The sequence below is a fragment of the Gracilinanus agilis genome, chromosome 3 (genome assembly GCF_016433145.1).
Source record: "Gracilinanus agilis isolate LMUSP501 chromosome 3, AgileGrace, whole genome shotgun sequence".
Classification (NCBI taxonomy): Eukaryota; Metazoa; Chordata; class Mammalia; order Didelphimorphia; family Didelphidae; genus Gracilinanus; species Gracilinanus agilis.
Window position 1 is genome coordinate 341,594,022 of NC_058132.1, and position 17,860 is coordinate 341,611,881.

At 47.1% G+C, this 17,860-nt stretch overlaps 1 protein-coding gene across 2 annotated transcripts in view; it reads left to right on the forward strand.

Annotated features, from left to right (window-relative positions):
* Positions 1–9,644, forward strand: part of SEMA5B (semaphorin 5B) — a 68,675-nt gene extending 59,031 nt beyond the window's left edge. The window contains exons 13-21 of one of the 2 annotated variants that reach the window (XM_044666734.1): positions 1,420–1,563; positions 2,036–2,183; positions 3,096–3,321; positions 3,611–3,829; positions 5,173–5,343; positions 5,704–5,853; positions 6,243–6,287; positions 7,105–7,316; positions 9,393–9,644. In XM_044666734.1, coding sequence (XP_044522669.1) covers positions 1,420–1,563; positions 2,036–2,183; positions 3,096–3,321; positions 3,611–3,829; positions 5,173–5,343; positions 5,704–5,853; positions 6,243–6,287; positions 7,105–7,316; positions 9,393–9,551 — 1,474 coding nt within the window. In that variant the 3' untranslated portion in view covers positions 9,552–9,644. The remainder of the gene's footprint in view (positions 1–1,419; positions 1,564–2,035; positions 2,184–3,095; positions 3,322–3,610; positions 3,830–5,172; positions 5,344–5,703; positions 5,854–6,242; positions 6,288–7,104; positions 7,317–9,392) is intronic. The other variant, XM_044666735.1, reaches the window with a different exon arrangement.
* Positions 9,645–17,860: the final 8,216 nt, after the last annotated feature.

Here is a 17,860-nt window from a genome sequence, read left to right on the forward strand (position 1 = left end):
CTCTCTCTCTCTCTCTCTCTCTCTCTCTCTCTCTCTCTCTCTCTCTCTCTTTGTATTGAATCAGTCACCAAAATCTATCACTAAAGCATTGGCCCCAGAATGGGCAGCTATCTCCCCACTAACTGTATCATAGTTTCTCTTACACTATTTACCTTTTCAATGAAATCTGAGAGACACCCCTGCGATATTAGTTATGTTTACAGGTCTTTTGAGGGAAAGATGTCCATGGAAGTTCATCTCATTCTTTTTCTTCTTAATTTTTGTTTGCTTCAGTTTAGAGCTGGATATTCTCTGACTTTGTCCTAAACTCTGAGAGTGTATCTTAGTTAGGTCCCATACTCCTCTCCCCTTTCCATGAGGCAGAGGGATGAACCGGATACCTGGTGTCTGACAAGGAAGGCATGGTTGCCCCAGCTTTATAGGGAATCAAGTCGTTGTCCTTATAGCTTTCAGATAAGTGGAAGAGATAAAACATGTACTCTCACACACACACAGCACAAGACAGACAGGGGGTCAAAATGCACGAGATACTGTGTCTGAATGGAATGGTGAATTGATGGAATGCCTGTATTTCAGCAGTAACTTGCAGGCTATGTGGCACCGTTGTTGGTGGAGAAGCTGCCATGATTGGCCTAGGGAGGTTAGTGTAGGAGTATTTTGGGGAGGGAAGGAGATTGTGGAATAAACTCTGAAGGAGTGCAGAAGAGAACTGAATATGAGAAACCCCACAAAAAGGCTCAGGGGTCAGACTGGGTGAGATGGGTTCAAGGGGTGGCTGCCTTGTATGAGTAGGGAAATTCAAGCTGCCTCATCCTAGGAGACCAGGGCAAGTGAATATTGTCTCCTCCGGTAGAATGTGAGATCCTTGAAGGCAGGGACTGTTTTTGCCTTTCTCTGTATCCTACTGCTTAGCCCAGTGCTTGGCACATAGTATAGGCTTAATAAGTAAATGCTTATGGATTGATTAATAGATTAAAGAATGTAATTAGGCACTTTACCCCCATTGCCTTGCCATTACCACTCTTGTGCATTGGAACCGATGCATAGTTATTGACTCTAAGACAGAAGGTAAGAGTTGTTTTTTAAAAAGAATATAATTTGGAACTGGGGCCTTCCATATAAGGATGGTCCAGAGAGAGGAGCTAGGAGCAGTAGCTGCCCCATTTTTCGATGTGATGGCTACCCTTCATCTGTGTTTGGTTGCAGACGTAGGTCTGGGAAATTCTGGGCTAACGGGCCATTTGGCTCATTGGTAACATTTATCAGGTTCCTGCTGTCCACCAAGCAACAGGCTGGGCACTGGGGAGTCAAGTCATGAGAATTAAACAGTCCCTACTCCCAAGGAGCTTATACTCTAATGGTAGAAATGTCTCCGGAGGTGATTGTGATGACTCAGTTGAGCCTTCTTGTTTCCCCCAGAAATGGTGCATGGACCCCGTGGTCATCCTGGGCCTTGTGCAGCACCTCTTGTGGGATCGGCTTCCAGGTTCGGCAGCGGAGCTGCAGCAACCCAGCCCCCCGACACGGGGGCCGAATCTGTGTGGGCAAGAGCCGGGAAGAGAGGTGAGTGAGGGTGAGGGGCCAGAGCTCAGGTGTTCAGGCCTGGGCTGGGGGGCAGAATAGGGGTACTATAAGGTAATTCTTGTGTTGGTGGAAGTTTCCAAGTCCTAAGAAGGAAAGAGGGAAGGAAGAAGGGGAGGAGGGAGGCAGGGAAGAAAGGAAGAAGGGAGGAAGGAAGCATTGATAAAGTGCCTTTCATGTGCCAGCACTGTACTAAGTGCTTTATACATTTTACCTCACATTTGACCCTCACAATATCTCTGGGAGATAGATACTTTTATTATCTTCTCTAGGAAGTTAATGAGGCTGGATTGAAATCGGGTCTTAGGTCCACCCTCATGGTGCCCAGGTCTCTGTAGTACCTGCTGTTTCCTCCCTAACTTTGAGTTAGCCCTTGGTCACGCCTACCCCAGCTGTCTGGACCTCATGATGATGTCTTGCTGGGCTCTCTTCCTCTCCCCAAACCTCTCCCCAGGTTCTGCAATGAGAATAGCCCCTGCCCTGTCCCCATCTTCTGGGCTACCTGGGGCTCCTGGAGCAAATGCAGCAGCAACTGTGGGGGCGGAGTCCACTCCAGGCACAGAATCTGTGAAAATGGGAATTCCTGCCCAGGTTGTAGTGTGGTAAGTGGGGAAGGACTGGAGAAAGAGGCAAGGGAGGAGCCTCAGGGGTAGCATCATAGATGCAAATTACAGCGCTGAAAGGGATCTTAGAGATCATCTAGTCAAACCTTTTCCCCTTTTCTTCTTTTAAGTTTTAAAAGTTTTAAGTTTTTAAGTTTTCCTGATGTTCTTTTCTCTTAAAAAAAATTTTTTTAACCCCTTACCTTCCACCTTAGAATCAATACTATGTATTGGTTCCAGGGCAGAAGAGTGGGAAGGGCTGGGCAATGGGGGTTAAGTGACTTGATTGACAAATGTCTGAGGCCACATTTGAACCTAGGACCTCTGGCCTCCAGGCACAACTTTTTCACTGAGCTACCTGGCTGCCCCTCCTTTTCTCTGTTTTCTTAATGACTTTCACTTCCAAGTGAGACCCTCTCACCCCATACTCCAGCCAAGCCCTGGCCCTCCCACTCTTCCTCCCTCCCGCCACCCCCCTCCCCGGCAGTAGAACCCTGGGTCCAGTGAAGCAAAAGAAACCATCCTTGGGCCACGCTTGAAGATATGTGGCCCTCTCTGTGCCCGGTGCCCCTTGGGTGCTGGGAGGGCATCGGAAGACACTGCACTGGCAGACTTTTGAAGTCTCACTACTTTCCCATCACAGTGTGTGTGTGTGTGGGGGGGGCGGGCGTGTGGAAATAGGTCTCCATGTGTCGCTGCTCTCTCCCATCCATTCGCCCACGCCCCGCGCCGTTTTTCTGGACCGTGCTAGGCTCCATTATTTTACAGATGAGGGCATTGGGATCTGAGGAAGGGAGTGACCGGCCCAAGGTGGTGCGTCTCTAGTATTGCGCAGGGCCCGGGCCGGCCTGGTCCCCCCAGTGAAGGGGCAGCGGCTCTGGGGTGACGGCGTCTCTTCTCCTTCTGGGGCAGGAGTACAAAACGTGTAACCCCGAGAGCTGCCCGGAGGTGCGGAGGAACACCCCCTGGACGCCGTGGCTCCCGGTGAACGTGACCCAGGGGGGCGCCCGCCAGGAGCAGCGCTTCCGTTTCACATGCCGGGCCCCGCTCCCCGACCCTCACGGCCTTCAGTTCGGGAGGAAGAGGACGGAGACCCGCTCTTGCCCCGCCGATGGCTCCGGGGCCTGCGATACCGACGGTGCAGCCCCGGGCTTTAGACCACAACTCCCAGGGATACGTCGGGGCGGGGAGGCCGGGAGGTGTAGCTGGGAGAAGGACCGAGACTGTACACAGACCGTTAGAGCCAGGAAGGATCTTGGGAGTCATTTAATCCAGCCCAATCACGGTAGAGAGGAGAAAACAGGCTGAGAAGTGACCGATCCAAGGCCATAAGGCCGATCCCTCATCTCGGGTTAGATCGCGTGGTGGGGGAGGGCTAATGGGCAGGCCCGGCGCCCCTCTCGGTGACTTGGCCCCTCTCTCCCCAGCCCTGGTGGAAGATCTCCTTCGCACTGGAAGTAACGCCCCCCACGTGGTGAGCGGGGGCTGGGCCGCCTGGGGACCCTGGTCATCCTGCTCCCGAGACTGCGAGCTAGGCTTCCGAACCCGGAAGAGAACCTGCACCAACCCAGAGCCCCGAAACGGAGGCCTGCCCTGCGTGGGGGACGTCACCGAGTATCAGGACTGCAACTCCCAGCCCTGCCCAGGTGACCCTTTCCCTGTCCTAGCCAGCCTCCGTGCACATCCCTCCCACTCACTCTGCCCGGCAGTGCCGGCGGCTAAAGAGGGGCAGAGACGGAGCCAGGCTCTTCCTCAAACCGGGGGAGAGAACTGGAAGCGAGGGAACGCAGAGGAGAAGGGGCAGGCCCCGAGAACAGGCTCCCACGGAGACCCAGAGAGAGGCGAGCCCCCTGGAAGTGTCCGATGATGCAGACAGGTCAGGAAGAATGAGAATAAAGGGAAGGGCATTGGTTAGGAGAGGGCAGCTTGGGCTAAGGGATGAGATCCCATTTCAGAGGAGTGGAGACAGCAAGTACAGAGCACTTTTTCAGGTTTAGCAGAGAAGGGAAGATCCTGGAAGACAATTAGCCGGGATTGGAGGATCCAGTGAGGTTTGTGGAGGCTCCCATGGGCATGTTTGTAAGGCAGCATGGAAGCAGGCAAGAGATGGGGAGAGAATGGAGATTAGAGAGAGTTGGATGATAGTGGAGACAGACTATTAGAGTCAACAGGAAGAGAAGGAGATCAAGAGTACATGAGTGGGCTTGGCCTTGGCAAGGAGAAGAGCTACCACTTCATCAGAGACGCGAATAAAGGCTGAGATGGTGGGGGGTTATAAGGGGAAAAGAGGGAACTCTTGGTACACAGCTTCATTTTTTTCAGTGACATGAGGCAAGGTCCTCAGCTGACATTTCCCCCATTTATACCTTATTATGAATTAGGGATGTTGGGACACTTTTCTAACCTGAATCTAACCGTGGGACCATTTTTCTTGGGCCCAAGCAGGTGGGAGGCATGGCCATCTAAAAAGGATCATGACATAGATAAAAGTGGGAAGGGGGAGAATGGTATAATGGGAAAAGAGATCAAAAGAGTAATCAAAGAATCTGGGTTCAAATCCCAATTTTGTCTCTAAAGACCTGTAGGACTTCAGGCAAATATGTTTAATCTCTCTGAGCCTCAGTTTTCCCCATCTATAAAACAAAGAGATTATACTAGATGACCTCTAAAATTCATTCCCAGGGGCAGCTAGGTGGCACAGTGTATAGAAAGCCAGGCCTAGAGAAGGGAGGTCTTAGGTTCAAATCTAGCTGCAGATACTTCCTAGCTGTGTGATCCTGGGGAAGTCGCTTAACCCCAGTTGCCTAGCCCTCACCTCTCTTCTGCCTTGAAACCAATATTCAGTAATGATTCTTAGATGGTAAGGGTTAAAAAAAAAAAAGTCCATTCAACTTCTAAATCCATGATGCTACCTACAATCCTACATGTTACAGACTCTTCTCCATACCCAAGTTCTTCCTCCCAGCATTTATTGTCTCTCAACTTGTAGTACGTGGTGCGTGGTCATGCTGGACCCCATGGTCCCCATGCTCAGCCTCTTGTGGAGGAGGCCACTATCAGCGGACACGTTCCTGTACCAGTCCTGCCCCTTCCCCTGGTGAAGACATCTGCATTGGGTTGCACACAGAAGAAGCACTTTGTGCCACCCAATCCTGCCCAGGTAACCATGGGGGTTATAGGAAGATGGACATCAATGCCATCAAATGGTATCTGAGCCCCAAATCTGACCCTTTCATGTAAAGAATATGACAAGGAGATAATTTGTGTACCCTAGCCCTTACCTTCATTCCTATTTTTATTTCTTCATTCATTTAGCCAGAATATATTGAGTGCCTACTGGGTGCTACACTATGATGCTGGGGCTATAGGCAAAAATAAAAGTTTAAAAAGCATTCAAAGAGCTTATCGGTTAGACCTTATAATGATGGATAGGGATTGGGGTGGTGGCAGATAATCAGGGAAAATATGGGTTGGAGGTCATAATGGACCAAAGGCAGGTTGACCCAGGTCTTGACTCCAGGTGGCTGGTCATTGTGGGCTGAGTGGAGTGTGTGTGGTGAAGATGGAACCCAGAGCCGGAGCCGTGACTGCGAGGAACTTGTCCCTGGGACTGCCCCCTGCCTGGGCAATGGCAGCCAGATCCGGACCTGCCCATACAGTGAGATCCCTGGTATGGATGCCCAGATGTTCAGGTCTCCTTTACCCCATTTCTAGGACCCCAGATTCCTCCACACTTGTATCATCTTTCCTCCTGGAGATTATTTACTCTGTATGAGCTATGATGTGGGATCAGGTGGGGAATTTTCAAGAGAAAATCTCCCCTGAACCACACACATAGCTCCATCCAAGAGAATGGGGAGGGAGGGTGGAAGAAATCCAGTTCTCCTGCATCCCCATCAAATATACCATGGATGAGTCCTTCCTTTCAACAGCAGAAGGACCCAGTTCTTCCCAGGGCAGTAGAGGTGGCAGGCCCAGGGCCACAGCGATCCCCAGTGATTCTCACAGGTCCATTTCCCAGTGACCAGTCCCAATCCCCCTCCACTTTTGTTCTTGCAGTGATCCTGCCTGCTTCCAGCATTGATGACACCACCAGCTGTGGAGGTACTACTGACAACACCACCCCAGCAATAAGCATTCCACTTAGATCTTGCTATGGGACAACTCCTATTAGACTTGCCTCCTTCTGGAGATCAAACCTTCCTCTGCTGTTCCAACTTGGAGTCTCCCACCCCAGACTGGCACGACTTCCCAGGGATCATGTTCCCCTAAAGCCTTGCATTCCTGGTTGGATTCACTCCTCTGGTTTTGGGGTTGTGGTGGGAAGGGAGTAGAGGCCTGGCTGACCCTGCCAGACCATGCCTGGCCCACTCCCTGCCCCCACCTGAAAGAAGCCATCATATTTGGGAGTATGAAGAAGGTTCTCTACCTGAGGCCTTTTTGTTCTACTTCTGACCCAGCCTGTAAACTTTCTTGACCTTCCAGAGAGACCCTCCTCCTATTCTTTCACTCTATTGCAAGGGTTGGCAACCTTTTTGGCCATAAGAGCCATAAAGGCCACATTTTTTAAAATGTAATTTCATGAGAGCCGTACAGTGCTCACAGTGCGCACTCCTGTAACAGCGCCTGAAAAAAAATTGACTTTATGGCTCCTGCAGAAAGAGCCATATATGGCCCTCAAAAGAGTCAGATATGGCTCGAGAGCCATACGTTGCCGACCCTGCACTATTGAGATGTTACAGCTTCCCCTTGACCCTTTGTAGGCCTCCCCCACCCATTTCTCATTTGTTTCTCACCTCTTTTCCCCTACATGTTGCTCTTCCCTATCCTTGAAAGCCCTCCAGAAGGCACTTGAGGGTCCTCTGTTACCGCCTTCTCCATCATTCCCCCCACCTGTTTCCCATTTCCCTCTTTCATGCAGGGTTCAGCCTTATCCATTTGGTGGCTACTGGTGTTTCCTGCTTCTTGGGCTCGGGCCTCTTGACCTTTGCTGTCTACCTGTCCTGCCAGCGCTGCCAGCGGCAGACCCAGGAGTCCACGCTTGTCCACCCCACCACTCCCAACCACCTGAACTACAAAAGTGGGGGTGGGGGCACCCCCAAGAATGAGAAGTACACACCCATGGAGTTCAAGGTGGGAAGCATCTCTCTCCTGTTCCTCTTTGAATTGGGCAACAAAAAATGAAGGAAAGGGTTCCAGTTTTGGTTTATGCTTGACAAGACATGGATTATCTCCTTTGGGAAGGATCATGGTGGAGTGGAAAGAGGGATGGCTTGGGAGTCAGAAGGCTTGCTTCCAAATCCCAGCTCTGCCATGGTAACTTGCATGATCTTGGGACTCTGGGATCCACAGGTAGCTTCTCTGGACCCCAAATGTATGAACTGGAGGCAGAGGATGGTAAGAGAGTTATGCCTATACAGGATCATGGACACTCACTAAAAGATCAGACATACATTCACAGGTTTTCATAGACACAGCCACACACAATATGGTGTATTGGTTTGAGGAAGGATTGTGTCAGAGCTCAAAGCTTTACAATACTGTCATTTAGTGGGGCAGCTAGGAGGCTCAGTGGATAGAGAGCCAGGCCTGGAGATGGGAGGTCCTGGGTTCAAATCTGGCCTCAGACACGTACTAGCTGTGTGACCCTGGGCAAGTCATTTAACCCTCATTGCCTAGCCCTTACCACTCTTCTGCCTTGGAGCCAATACACAGTATTGATTCTAAGGTGAAAGGTAAGGGTTAAAAAGCAAACAACAAAAACCTCAAATATTGTCATTTGATTTTTCACAACCACCCTGAAGGAAAGGTGCTATTATTATTCCCATTTTACAGCTGAAAGGCTTGTAAGAGGCATGGTGTATTAGGTGTCAGATCAGGAATGGAGAAAATGGGATGCCTTCCCCTTTCTGGGCATATTCTAGCTGAGGGCCTGTGGTTGTGTGCCAAGTCTGACTGGGGGGAGGGGGACAGGGAGTCCTTTTTCCTGAAAATGGTTGTGGATTCAGTCTATATGCTTTGTACATTGTCTGACACTGCCATGGGCTGGATGGCTTCAAAAGGTCTTAGGATTGGTTCTGCTGAGTCTGGCCCATCACCAGCATTACACTAAAAAGGTCAAACGTGCTCTCTAGATTCTAGATCTCCACCTCCTGGCTTCCTTTAAACCCCAATTAAAATTCCATCTTCTAGATTTTAGAAAGTGCAAGGTTTTTGCCCTCCCTTCCTTCCCCTCTGTCTTTGCTATTGAAATCTTTTCCATCTTTCAAGGCCCACCACCTCTAAAGCCCTTCTCTAATGCTCCTACCCCAACCTACTCCTTACCTAGCAAAAGTTATCCCAACCTATCTCCCATCACTCGCTTGTCTTATTCTTGACCCAGTTCCTTATATTGCCCCAATCCATCTCCTGTCCTCATCTTCCCTTATTTTTTTTAATCCTTAACTTCTGTCAGAATCAATACTAGATGTTGGTTCCAAGGCAGAAGAGCGGTAAGGCCTAGGCAATGGGGGTTAAATGACTTGCCCAGGGTCACACAGCTAAGAGGGGTCTGAGGCCAGATTTGAACCTGTGACTTCCCATCTAGACCTGGCTCTCAACCCACTGAGCCACCCAGCTGCCCTGAAGCTATTTTTTTTTAAGAAGAATCATTCATCATTAAATCAGATTATATTTTAATAACATATCCAATATACGTGGTATGCTACTAGGCTGAGTGAGGAAACCTAACATCTACCTCTATAAATACTTAGTTACATGACTTTTAAAATTTTTTTTCTTTTTAATGAAAACTCTTACCTTCCATTTTAGAATCAATACTGTATATTGGTTCTGAGGCAGTAAGGGCTAAGCAAAGGGGTTAAGGGACTTACCTCAGGGTCACACAGCCAGGAAGTGTCTGAGGCCAGATCTTGTCTCCTGTCCCTGGACCTGGCTCTACACCCACTGAGCTACCTGGCCACCCATCCCCCAGTCCACGTTCTCTTGCTTTGTGCCCATTCTCTTGCCTCTTGCCCCTTTTCATTTCTTTCTGGCTTCCTTGGGGCCAGCTTCTTCCCCTCAGGCCAGGTTCAGCCTCTCCCTCATTCCCTGCCTCACCCTCTCTCTCCTGGTCTGGGCCCAGCGGCCCTCACTCCCCATCTCCTTCCTTTTGCCACTCGCACCTCCCCAGGCTCGGTGTGACCCTGTCTCTCTTCCCTTCTCCCGCAGACCCTGAACAAAAACAACTTAATCCCCGATGACAGGGCCAACTTCTACCCGTTGCAGCAGACCAACGTCTACACGACGACCTACTACCCCAGCTCCCTGGGCAAACACAGTTTCAGGCCGGAGGCCTCCCCAGGACAACGGTGCTTCACCAACAGCTGATGATAGCGCCCGCGGGGGATGGGCCTCCAGGCCCGTCACCGTCCCGGGCACCAGAGGGGCAGCGCTGTGCTCCTCGTCCCTGCCCAGCGAGCCCCCTCTGTGGGGAGGGGAGGACTCTGGCACTACGTCCTCGGGGAACAGGGCCAGTGTTGTGTGACCTCCGGCCGAGCTCCGAGGGTGGCCCGTGCCCCTTCCGCTCCTTCCCCGCTCGCTACCCTCCGGCCACACATCGCACATGGACCCACCGAGATGTGAGGAATGGGGCGAGTTGGAACAGGAAGAGGGTGGGATGTTCTGATTTGGGCTGAAATTTGACCCTCGCTCTGGCGAGCACCGACAGACGGCTACATCCCGTCCCTACTTGTGACATCAGGAAACGGCCCCCCACCCCCAGCCAGTCCCACTTTGGAAAGGAACTGAAAGACAAATCATCTATCTAGCTATCTATATCCAACGGCCCAACCCGAGCAGGCTTCTCAGCTGAGAGCCGGGCCGTGGGGCCTGGGAGCCAAGGCCGAGCCTGGAAGCCAAGGCCGGGCCTCTGCTTGTGACACGGGGAAGAGCACCCTGGCCCCAGGCCTGCACCTCCTGGCCTGGCCTTTGTCTTGTCCCAGACCTGGGCCTGCACAGCGAGGCCTGGCCTTTGTCCCACCTTCTCTTCATGGGGGAAGAGAGGCAGGCGCGGGCCTCGGCAGCCATGGTGCCGGCAGCCTCCCTGGGGAACGGCGGCCTGCAGCGGCTCATCCGAGGACAGGCTCACCCCGGTACCTCGGCCCGTTCCACATCCTTTCAGAATATGAGAGATGAACCGCTGCGGTGATGACGGTGACAGGCCGCGGCCTTGTTCATTAAACATTATATCCAGCCTATCCGATAATGTTCTTTGGGTGTCATTTGTGTGTGTGTGAGCGTACGTGGGGGGCATTTTTAAGTCCAACAGGGATAGCAGCAGAAATAGGATTATTTGACAACAAGTTGGATGTGGAGAGCAAGGAAAACTTTGAGGCGAGGCTGCACATCTGGGTGAGTAGAAGAATGGTGGTGCTTTCTGGAGAAATAGAGACATTTAGGGGGAAGAGTTATTAGTAAGTTCTGTTTTAAACATTCTGTTTGAGCTGCTATGGCGAACCCCATCAGATGGGGACATAGAATCTCAAGACTAAGAAGACCTTAAAGAGCTCCTCACCTAATTGGGGGAGACCCATGAGGTAAACAAGGACAGACTCATTACATAGTACTAGGGAATCTTTGAAGCAGAAGAGAACGGAGTGATTGTTTGGTTCAACCTCTCACCTAGTATGGGGAAGTGGGGAGAGAGGAAGAGAAAAGGGGGAAGAGAGGGAGGATGAAAGAGGAAGGGAAAAAAAGAGTGGGGAGAGATAGATGGAGAGAGAGCGAGGAGAGGAGACAGGCGGGGAGGGAGAGAAGGAGAGGGAGAGGAGAGACAGAATCACAGACAGAGAAGATAGAGATATTGGGGGGAGGGGAGACAGAAAGAGAGAAGAGAGGAAGATAGATTGGGAAGCCATTTCCTCAGCTATGAAACCAGGGCACGGATCTATTTCCAGTTCTTCACACAGTTCAGGATTTGCTCAAAGCCCAAGAAAAGAGGGCTAGCATATCCCAAAGAGAAGAGAGTAGGAGGATCTAAGCAGTGCTTGGTCTGGTGCATTAAGAAAATGTTACCTAGATTAATAAAATCACTGGGTGTCAGATCCGAGGGACCTTAGCGATCGTGCAGTCTATTCCTCATTAGAATGTCTTCCTTCTGATTTTTATTCCACACACTGAATTCATTGCCAACTCTTGTCATTTCTACCTTCACTATGTCTTTTTTTAAAATTTCCTTTTCTCCACTGACACAGCCACAAGTCTAATTCAGACCTTCTTCACCTCCTCCCTGAATGATCACAATAGATTTCTGACTGGTTTCCCAACCTCAAGTCTTTCCTCATTACAATTTACCCTTCACCCAGCTGCAAAGGTAATTTTTCTATAGCCTGTGTGACCATGGCACATCTCCTCTCTCCTGCCCTCCACAAGGAGCTCCAGTGACTCCCTATTACCACCAGGATCAAATAGAAACTCCCGTATTTGGAATTTAACACACTTTGTAACCTGGCCCCCTCCTATCTTTAAGGTTTTCTTCAAACAAAATTTCTGTTGCTGCATATAATGTTCTCTTGGTTCTGCTCATTTTGCACTTCAAAATTTCATTTAGGTTTTTTCATGTTTATTTTTAACCTGCCTGTCATTTCTTACAACACGGTATTCCATCACAATCATGTGCCATAACTTGTTCAGTCTTTCCCCAGTTGATGGGCATCCCCTCAATTTCTAATTCTTTGCTGCTGCGACAAAGAGACCTGCTAGAAATATTTTAGAATATATAGGTGGGGGGGGGGCAGCTGGGTGGCTCAGTAGATGGAGAGTCAGGCCTAGATATGGGAGGTCCTAGGTTCAAATCTTGCCTCATTCACTTCCTAGATGGGTGACCCTGGGCAAGTCACTTAACCCCCCATTGCCTAGCCACTTACTGCTCTTCTGCCTTGGAACCAATACACAGTATTCTAAGACAGAAGGTAAAGGTTTAAAAAAAAATTTTATATATAGGTAGGGTTAGGTAAGTGGCTCAGCGGATTGAAAGCCAGGCCTAGAGATGGGAGGTCCTAGGTTCAAATCTGATCTCAGACACTTCCTAGATAGGTGACCCTGGGCAAGTCACTTAACTTTCATTGCCGAGTCCTTATGTCTTCTTTGCCTATCAATTCTAAGACAGAAGGCAAGTGTTCAAAAAACCAGAAAGAACATATGGGTTCTTTTCTTTCCCTTTTTTCTGATCACCCTATGAAATAGCCCTAATAGTGGTATTTCTGGGTCAAAGGGTACACAGTTTTATAACTCTTTGGGCACAATTCCAGGTTGTTCTCCAAAATGCTTTTCTCATCATGTCTTCCCTCTCTACACTCTACAGTCCTGCTGAATTGGTTCTATTTGCTAACACGACTTTCCATCTCTATGCCTTTGTGCTGGCCATCCTTCATGTCTGGAATACGTGACCCGCTCGCCTCCACCTCTTGGTTTTCAGGCGTCCTTTAAGACTCAGCTCAAGTCCTACCTTCTGCAGGTGCCTTTCTGAATCTGTTCCTCCACTTGCTCTGGTCCCTCCTCAGACTGATTACCTTCTACCTCCTCGGATTACTCTTCCATCGACTGTAGATATCTAGGTAGCCAGTAAAATCGATGCTGGCTCCCTCGCTAGGATGTAAGGTCTTGGAGGGCAGGGACTGTTTTTGACTTTCTCTGCCTCCCTGTGATTTAGCATTCGCCTAGAATACAATAAGCACCTAACAAATTCCTGTGAGATGACTTTTCAGTTTACAAAGTATTTCTTCTACCTTATCTGCTCTTCCCAGAAGCCCGATGAGTTAAGGAGCGAAGCCGTGGCTGATGTGAGGAGACCGTGTATGCATGGTAGTGATAGTTACCATGATAGTGATTGTTCCCATTGTACAGATGAGGAAACAGGTTTGGAGAGACTGAGTTACCCAGACAGCTAAAAAGATCCAGGAATGGAATCCAATTCTTTAACTCAAAACCCAGGGTTTATTCCTTCTGATGAACCACAGTTGTCCCAAAGAAGTGTTCCTTGGCTGTTGGATAAAGAGCAGCTGTTTTCTATGTCCACTGGGAACAAAGATGAGGGAAAATTGGTTCCTGTGAATCTGGGAGGATTTATGATTAAACATGAGCAAGTACTTCCAGAAAGGGCACAGGGGGCATTGGAATAAAGAATGATGGAGCTTCTAGAGGCTCCTGGGAACTTTGGAAGAAACAAGAACTCTCATTTTGGGAAGACAAGAGTTTCTCCTCACCTGATGGCAGGGGTGGCCTGGAAACTATTTAACAATACTCTTGGAAAAATAAAAAAAAAATTTAAAAATCTCCTACAAGGGAACAAACATATTTAAGTTTAACAGGCATTATTAACATTTCCTCCATCACTTTCTTAAGCCTAAACAACCAACGCAACAATGAATCGATGATTTGTACCATTTGCTGATTTCTGAGTTGTAAGTGTTCACAATGAAAATTTAAGTTCTGGGGAAAGTTGGCACCCTCATTCCCCTGGCTGGTGGTAAAGGACTCATCTTCTGAGCCTTATAGATTTCTCTTAGAAAGAATGCTTGCTCCATTCAAAGAAGTGGACCTTCTTCCTAATCTATTGTCTGTTCTGTGAATCAGAAAGAAGCTAGTATAGAAGAGTGGTGTCCCTGGGTTTCCCTATAACTCCTCAAGACCCAAATAGGAAAGATTATGGAGAGGGCCCTAAGGGTGATTTGATGTGGTTGGTGCTCTGATTGATACTATGAGAAACTGAACTGATGAAATAAATGGTTGAGCTTTGTGCTTTTATTACCATCCCTTCCTTAATTCCCTCTGAAACTTTCCTTCACTGGTTTTTACCAATAAACCACAATAATCTATTTTACTGGTTAATGTCATTTAACTCTTTTTAAAGTGATATTTCTGACAATAAGAACTAAGGGAGAGGAGGCTAGGTGGTACAGTGGATAGATAGCCAGGCTGAGGTTTAAATCTGGCCTCAAACATTTCCTAGCTGTGTGACCCTGGGCAAGTAACTTAACCTCCATTGCCTAGTCCTTACCACTCTTCTGCCTTGGAACCAATACAAGGTATTCATTCTAAGATGGAAGTTAAGGGGAGAGAGACAGAGAGACAGAGAGACAGAGAGAGAGAGAGAGAGAGAGAGAGAGAGAGAGAGAGAGAGAGCGCAACAGAACTACAGTTTATGCCACACTGATTGGTTCCCATAGAGTGGGGTCATGAATATATCTCTTCAATCTCTAACTGTCCTCTCTGGCAGTTCCTTCTCTGTTTTCTCTCTCCTTCCAACTTCTTAAACTATAGTCAGGAACATCCATACAGTATGGCTGAGGTTGGGTACTTTGAAGGTGGGAGACAGAAAAGAGGTCAATTACTTTTAGTACCAACCAACTGGAGATATACAAATGAATCAGGGTAGCAATGGGTTGAAAGAGAAAGACTTAATGGGTCCTGGGAATATTACTGAGCAATGAATCACAGAAGCAGAGATTATGAGCTGGAAGGGATCAGCTTTGAAGATCATGAAACCCAACCTCTCTATTTTATGCATAAAGAAATGGAGCCCACTCTAAACCAGGTTAAATGACTTGCTTAATAAGGTCACCCAAGTAGTAAATAAGAGAACTGAGATTTTGACCTTGGATTCCAAATCCTGTGGTCTTTCCATGAGCTGGTGCCAAAACAAGACAAAACAAACAAAACCTGAACAACCCACTCAGACACTACTGTAAGATGGAAACATTGCCCTGCTCTATTCACTTATCACCAAGGTAACATGGGATAGGGGTGGGAAACGAGGCCAACTACTCCACACCTGCTCCCCCCAACCCCCCCAATCCAGGATGTATGCTGCCTTTCTCTGACTTGTATTTCCTTGGTTGCTCCTTGTTTTGAATTGATCAGTTAACAAGCATTTATTTTCTCTCTCTACATTCCCAGTTGAATAGAAAAAAAAAAAAGTCCTGTGAAAAATATGCAGTCAAGCAAAATCAATCGCCACATTGTCCTTATCTAAAAATATGCTTCATTTTGCATCTTGAATCCACCTCTTCTCTTGTCAAGAGGTGAGCCTCATGCTTCATCATCAGTCCTTCACCATGGTTGGGCATTGCCTTGGTCAGAATTCTTAAGCATTACAAAATTGCTTGTCTTTTCAATGAATTATTTGAAATTTATTGAAAACAACAATTTGTTTTCCTAGTTCTATTCACTTGACTCTACAGCAGTTCACACCAGTCTTCCTAGGTTTTTTTTGAGAGAGTCCTTTTTATTGTAGTATGTCATACTTTATTTAACTTTACCCCAGTTGATGGGCACCCTCTTAGTTTCCACTTCTTGGACACCACCAAAAAGAACTCTTATTAATATCATTGTACATATGAATCTTTTCCCTCATTCTTTTATCTCTTTATGACATAGGCTTAGCTGAGGTATTGCTGGGTCCAAAAGTATGCACAACTTAGTGACTTGGACTCCCCCCCTTTTTTAAAGTTAAAAAAAAAAACAACCCTTACCTTCTGTCTTAGAACCAAGTATCAGTTCCAAGGCAGAAGAGTTGGTAAGGGCTTGGCAAATTAAGGAGAAGTGACTTACCCAGGGTTACACAGCTGGGAAGTATCTGATGCCAGGTTCAAGCCCAGGATATCCTATTTCCAGGCTTGGCTCTCTAAAAGGAGCCACTTCTTTTAAAAATGAAAATAAAACAGAAGAAAGCAATTCAGTAAAATGGAGTCTGATCATCTATGCAACATTCTACAACTATGGTTTCCTACCTCTCTAAAGAATGGAGGAGAAAACATTTTCTCATCTCTTCTTTGAGATAATGTTGGTCATTATTATTCATACAACATTCATTTTCATTTTTTTGAAGTTGTGATCTTTCTATTGAGTTTATATATAATATGTATATATATGAATTCTTGGTTCTATTTACTTCACTCCGCTTCAGTTCATACAAGTCCTCCTATGTTTCTCTATATTCTTCATGAAATAGTGATTCAGGAAAAGATAAGGCAAATTTAGTTTTAGGTTTGCCTAAAAAACCCCAAATATTCTACCTATCTGTCCCCCTACCTGCCCCAACCCTTGGTTTTTTAATATTATGTTTTCTGTTATCTTTTGGTTTTGTATCATCTTCATTTCTGAATCTATCCTTCTGACTTCTCTTCTCAGGAAATTGTACCTTGTAGGAGAGAGAGAGAGAGAGAGAAAGAGAAAGAGAGAAAAAGAGAGAGAGAGGGAGAGAGAAAGAGAGAGAGAGAGAGAGAGAGAGAGAGAGAGAGAGAGAGAGAGAGANAGCTGGTTAATATCCCTCCTAATGAATATGGAGCTCATTAGGATGTACAACAAGTGTACAACTATGCAATAAGCAGCATAAAGAGAAAAAAGGCAAAATAAGATGCTAATTATTGGATAGCTTTTTCAATAATTCCCCACTGTCTCCTGAATAAATATAATACTTCACCCATTGACCTTTGCCTACAATGTCATCTCCAGGTAATTCCTACCTAACTTTCAAGGTCAATGTCCATTAGAATCTCCTCCATGATTTCCCTATATCCCTAGTTACAAGAATGCTTTCCTCTAGATTCCCATAGCTCTATGTCTATTCCCTTTGGCACATTCTCCCTTACTGTCATAGTTATTTAGGTATATAGGATGAGAGAGAGAGAGAGAGAGAGAGAGAGAGAGAGAGAGAGAGAGAGAGAGAGAGAGAGAGAGAGAGAGAGAGAGAGAGAGAGAAGGGGGGAGGCCATTCATTAAAACTAGCCAACACATCAATCAAATCTGACATTTCTTGGCTGCTTCTTAGATTTGTTACAAATTTTAACTAATCTCCATTCTATTGATCAAGGTTGCTCTTGATGTCTCTTTTCACTTGGTATCCCTCATATAAATAAGTGACAGGAATTGTCTCTCTCCCCCAGCCCCCATCATGGTTCTGAGATCTGTTGCCTCCCCAGATTCCACTTCCACTTTTCTGCTCTTCTCTCTACATTTATTCCCTAAGGGAGCTCATGCACTTTCAGTGATTTCAGATGTATGATAATGACTCAATTCTCTGAGGTCCAGCTCTGTTTCTGCAGCTGCTCAGAACACAGATTTTCTTGGATGTCCCACTTCACCTTTAATTCATATTCCAAAGCAAACTCTCTCAGTCCCCCAAAGAACACCTCCCTTTGCTAATCATTTCATTTCTGTAATTGATATAATTAATTCACTGTTTTCTCAATCAGACTGGCTAAAATCCTTGGTGGTATCCGTAATTCTTCCCTCTTTCTTCTGCTTTATCCTTATCTCATGAATCATTAAGTGTTTTCAATGTTTTTGTCAAATGCCTCTTCCATTTCCATTTTTATAGGCACCATTTTAATTCAGGCTGTCATCATCTCCTACCTTTGTAGGACTGAGTGTCCTACCTGCTTCCAATGTCCAATCTTTTTTTTTCTTTAAAAATGCCTTTTTTTGAGCTTTTGTTTTTTATATTAACTTAATTTCCAAACCATCTCTCCTTACTCAGGCAGCTATGTGGTGCAGTAGCTAGAATACCAAACTTGATGTCAAGACCCATCTCCCTGTGTTCAAATCTGGTCTCAGATACTTACTGTATGACCCTAGACAAGTCACTTAACTCTATTTGCCTCAGTTTCCTCATCTGTAAAATGAGCAGGAGAAGGAAA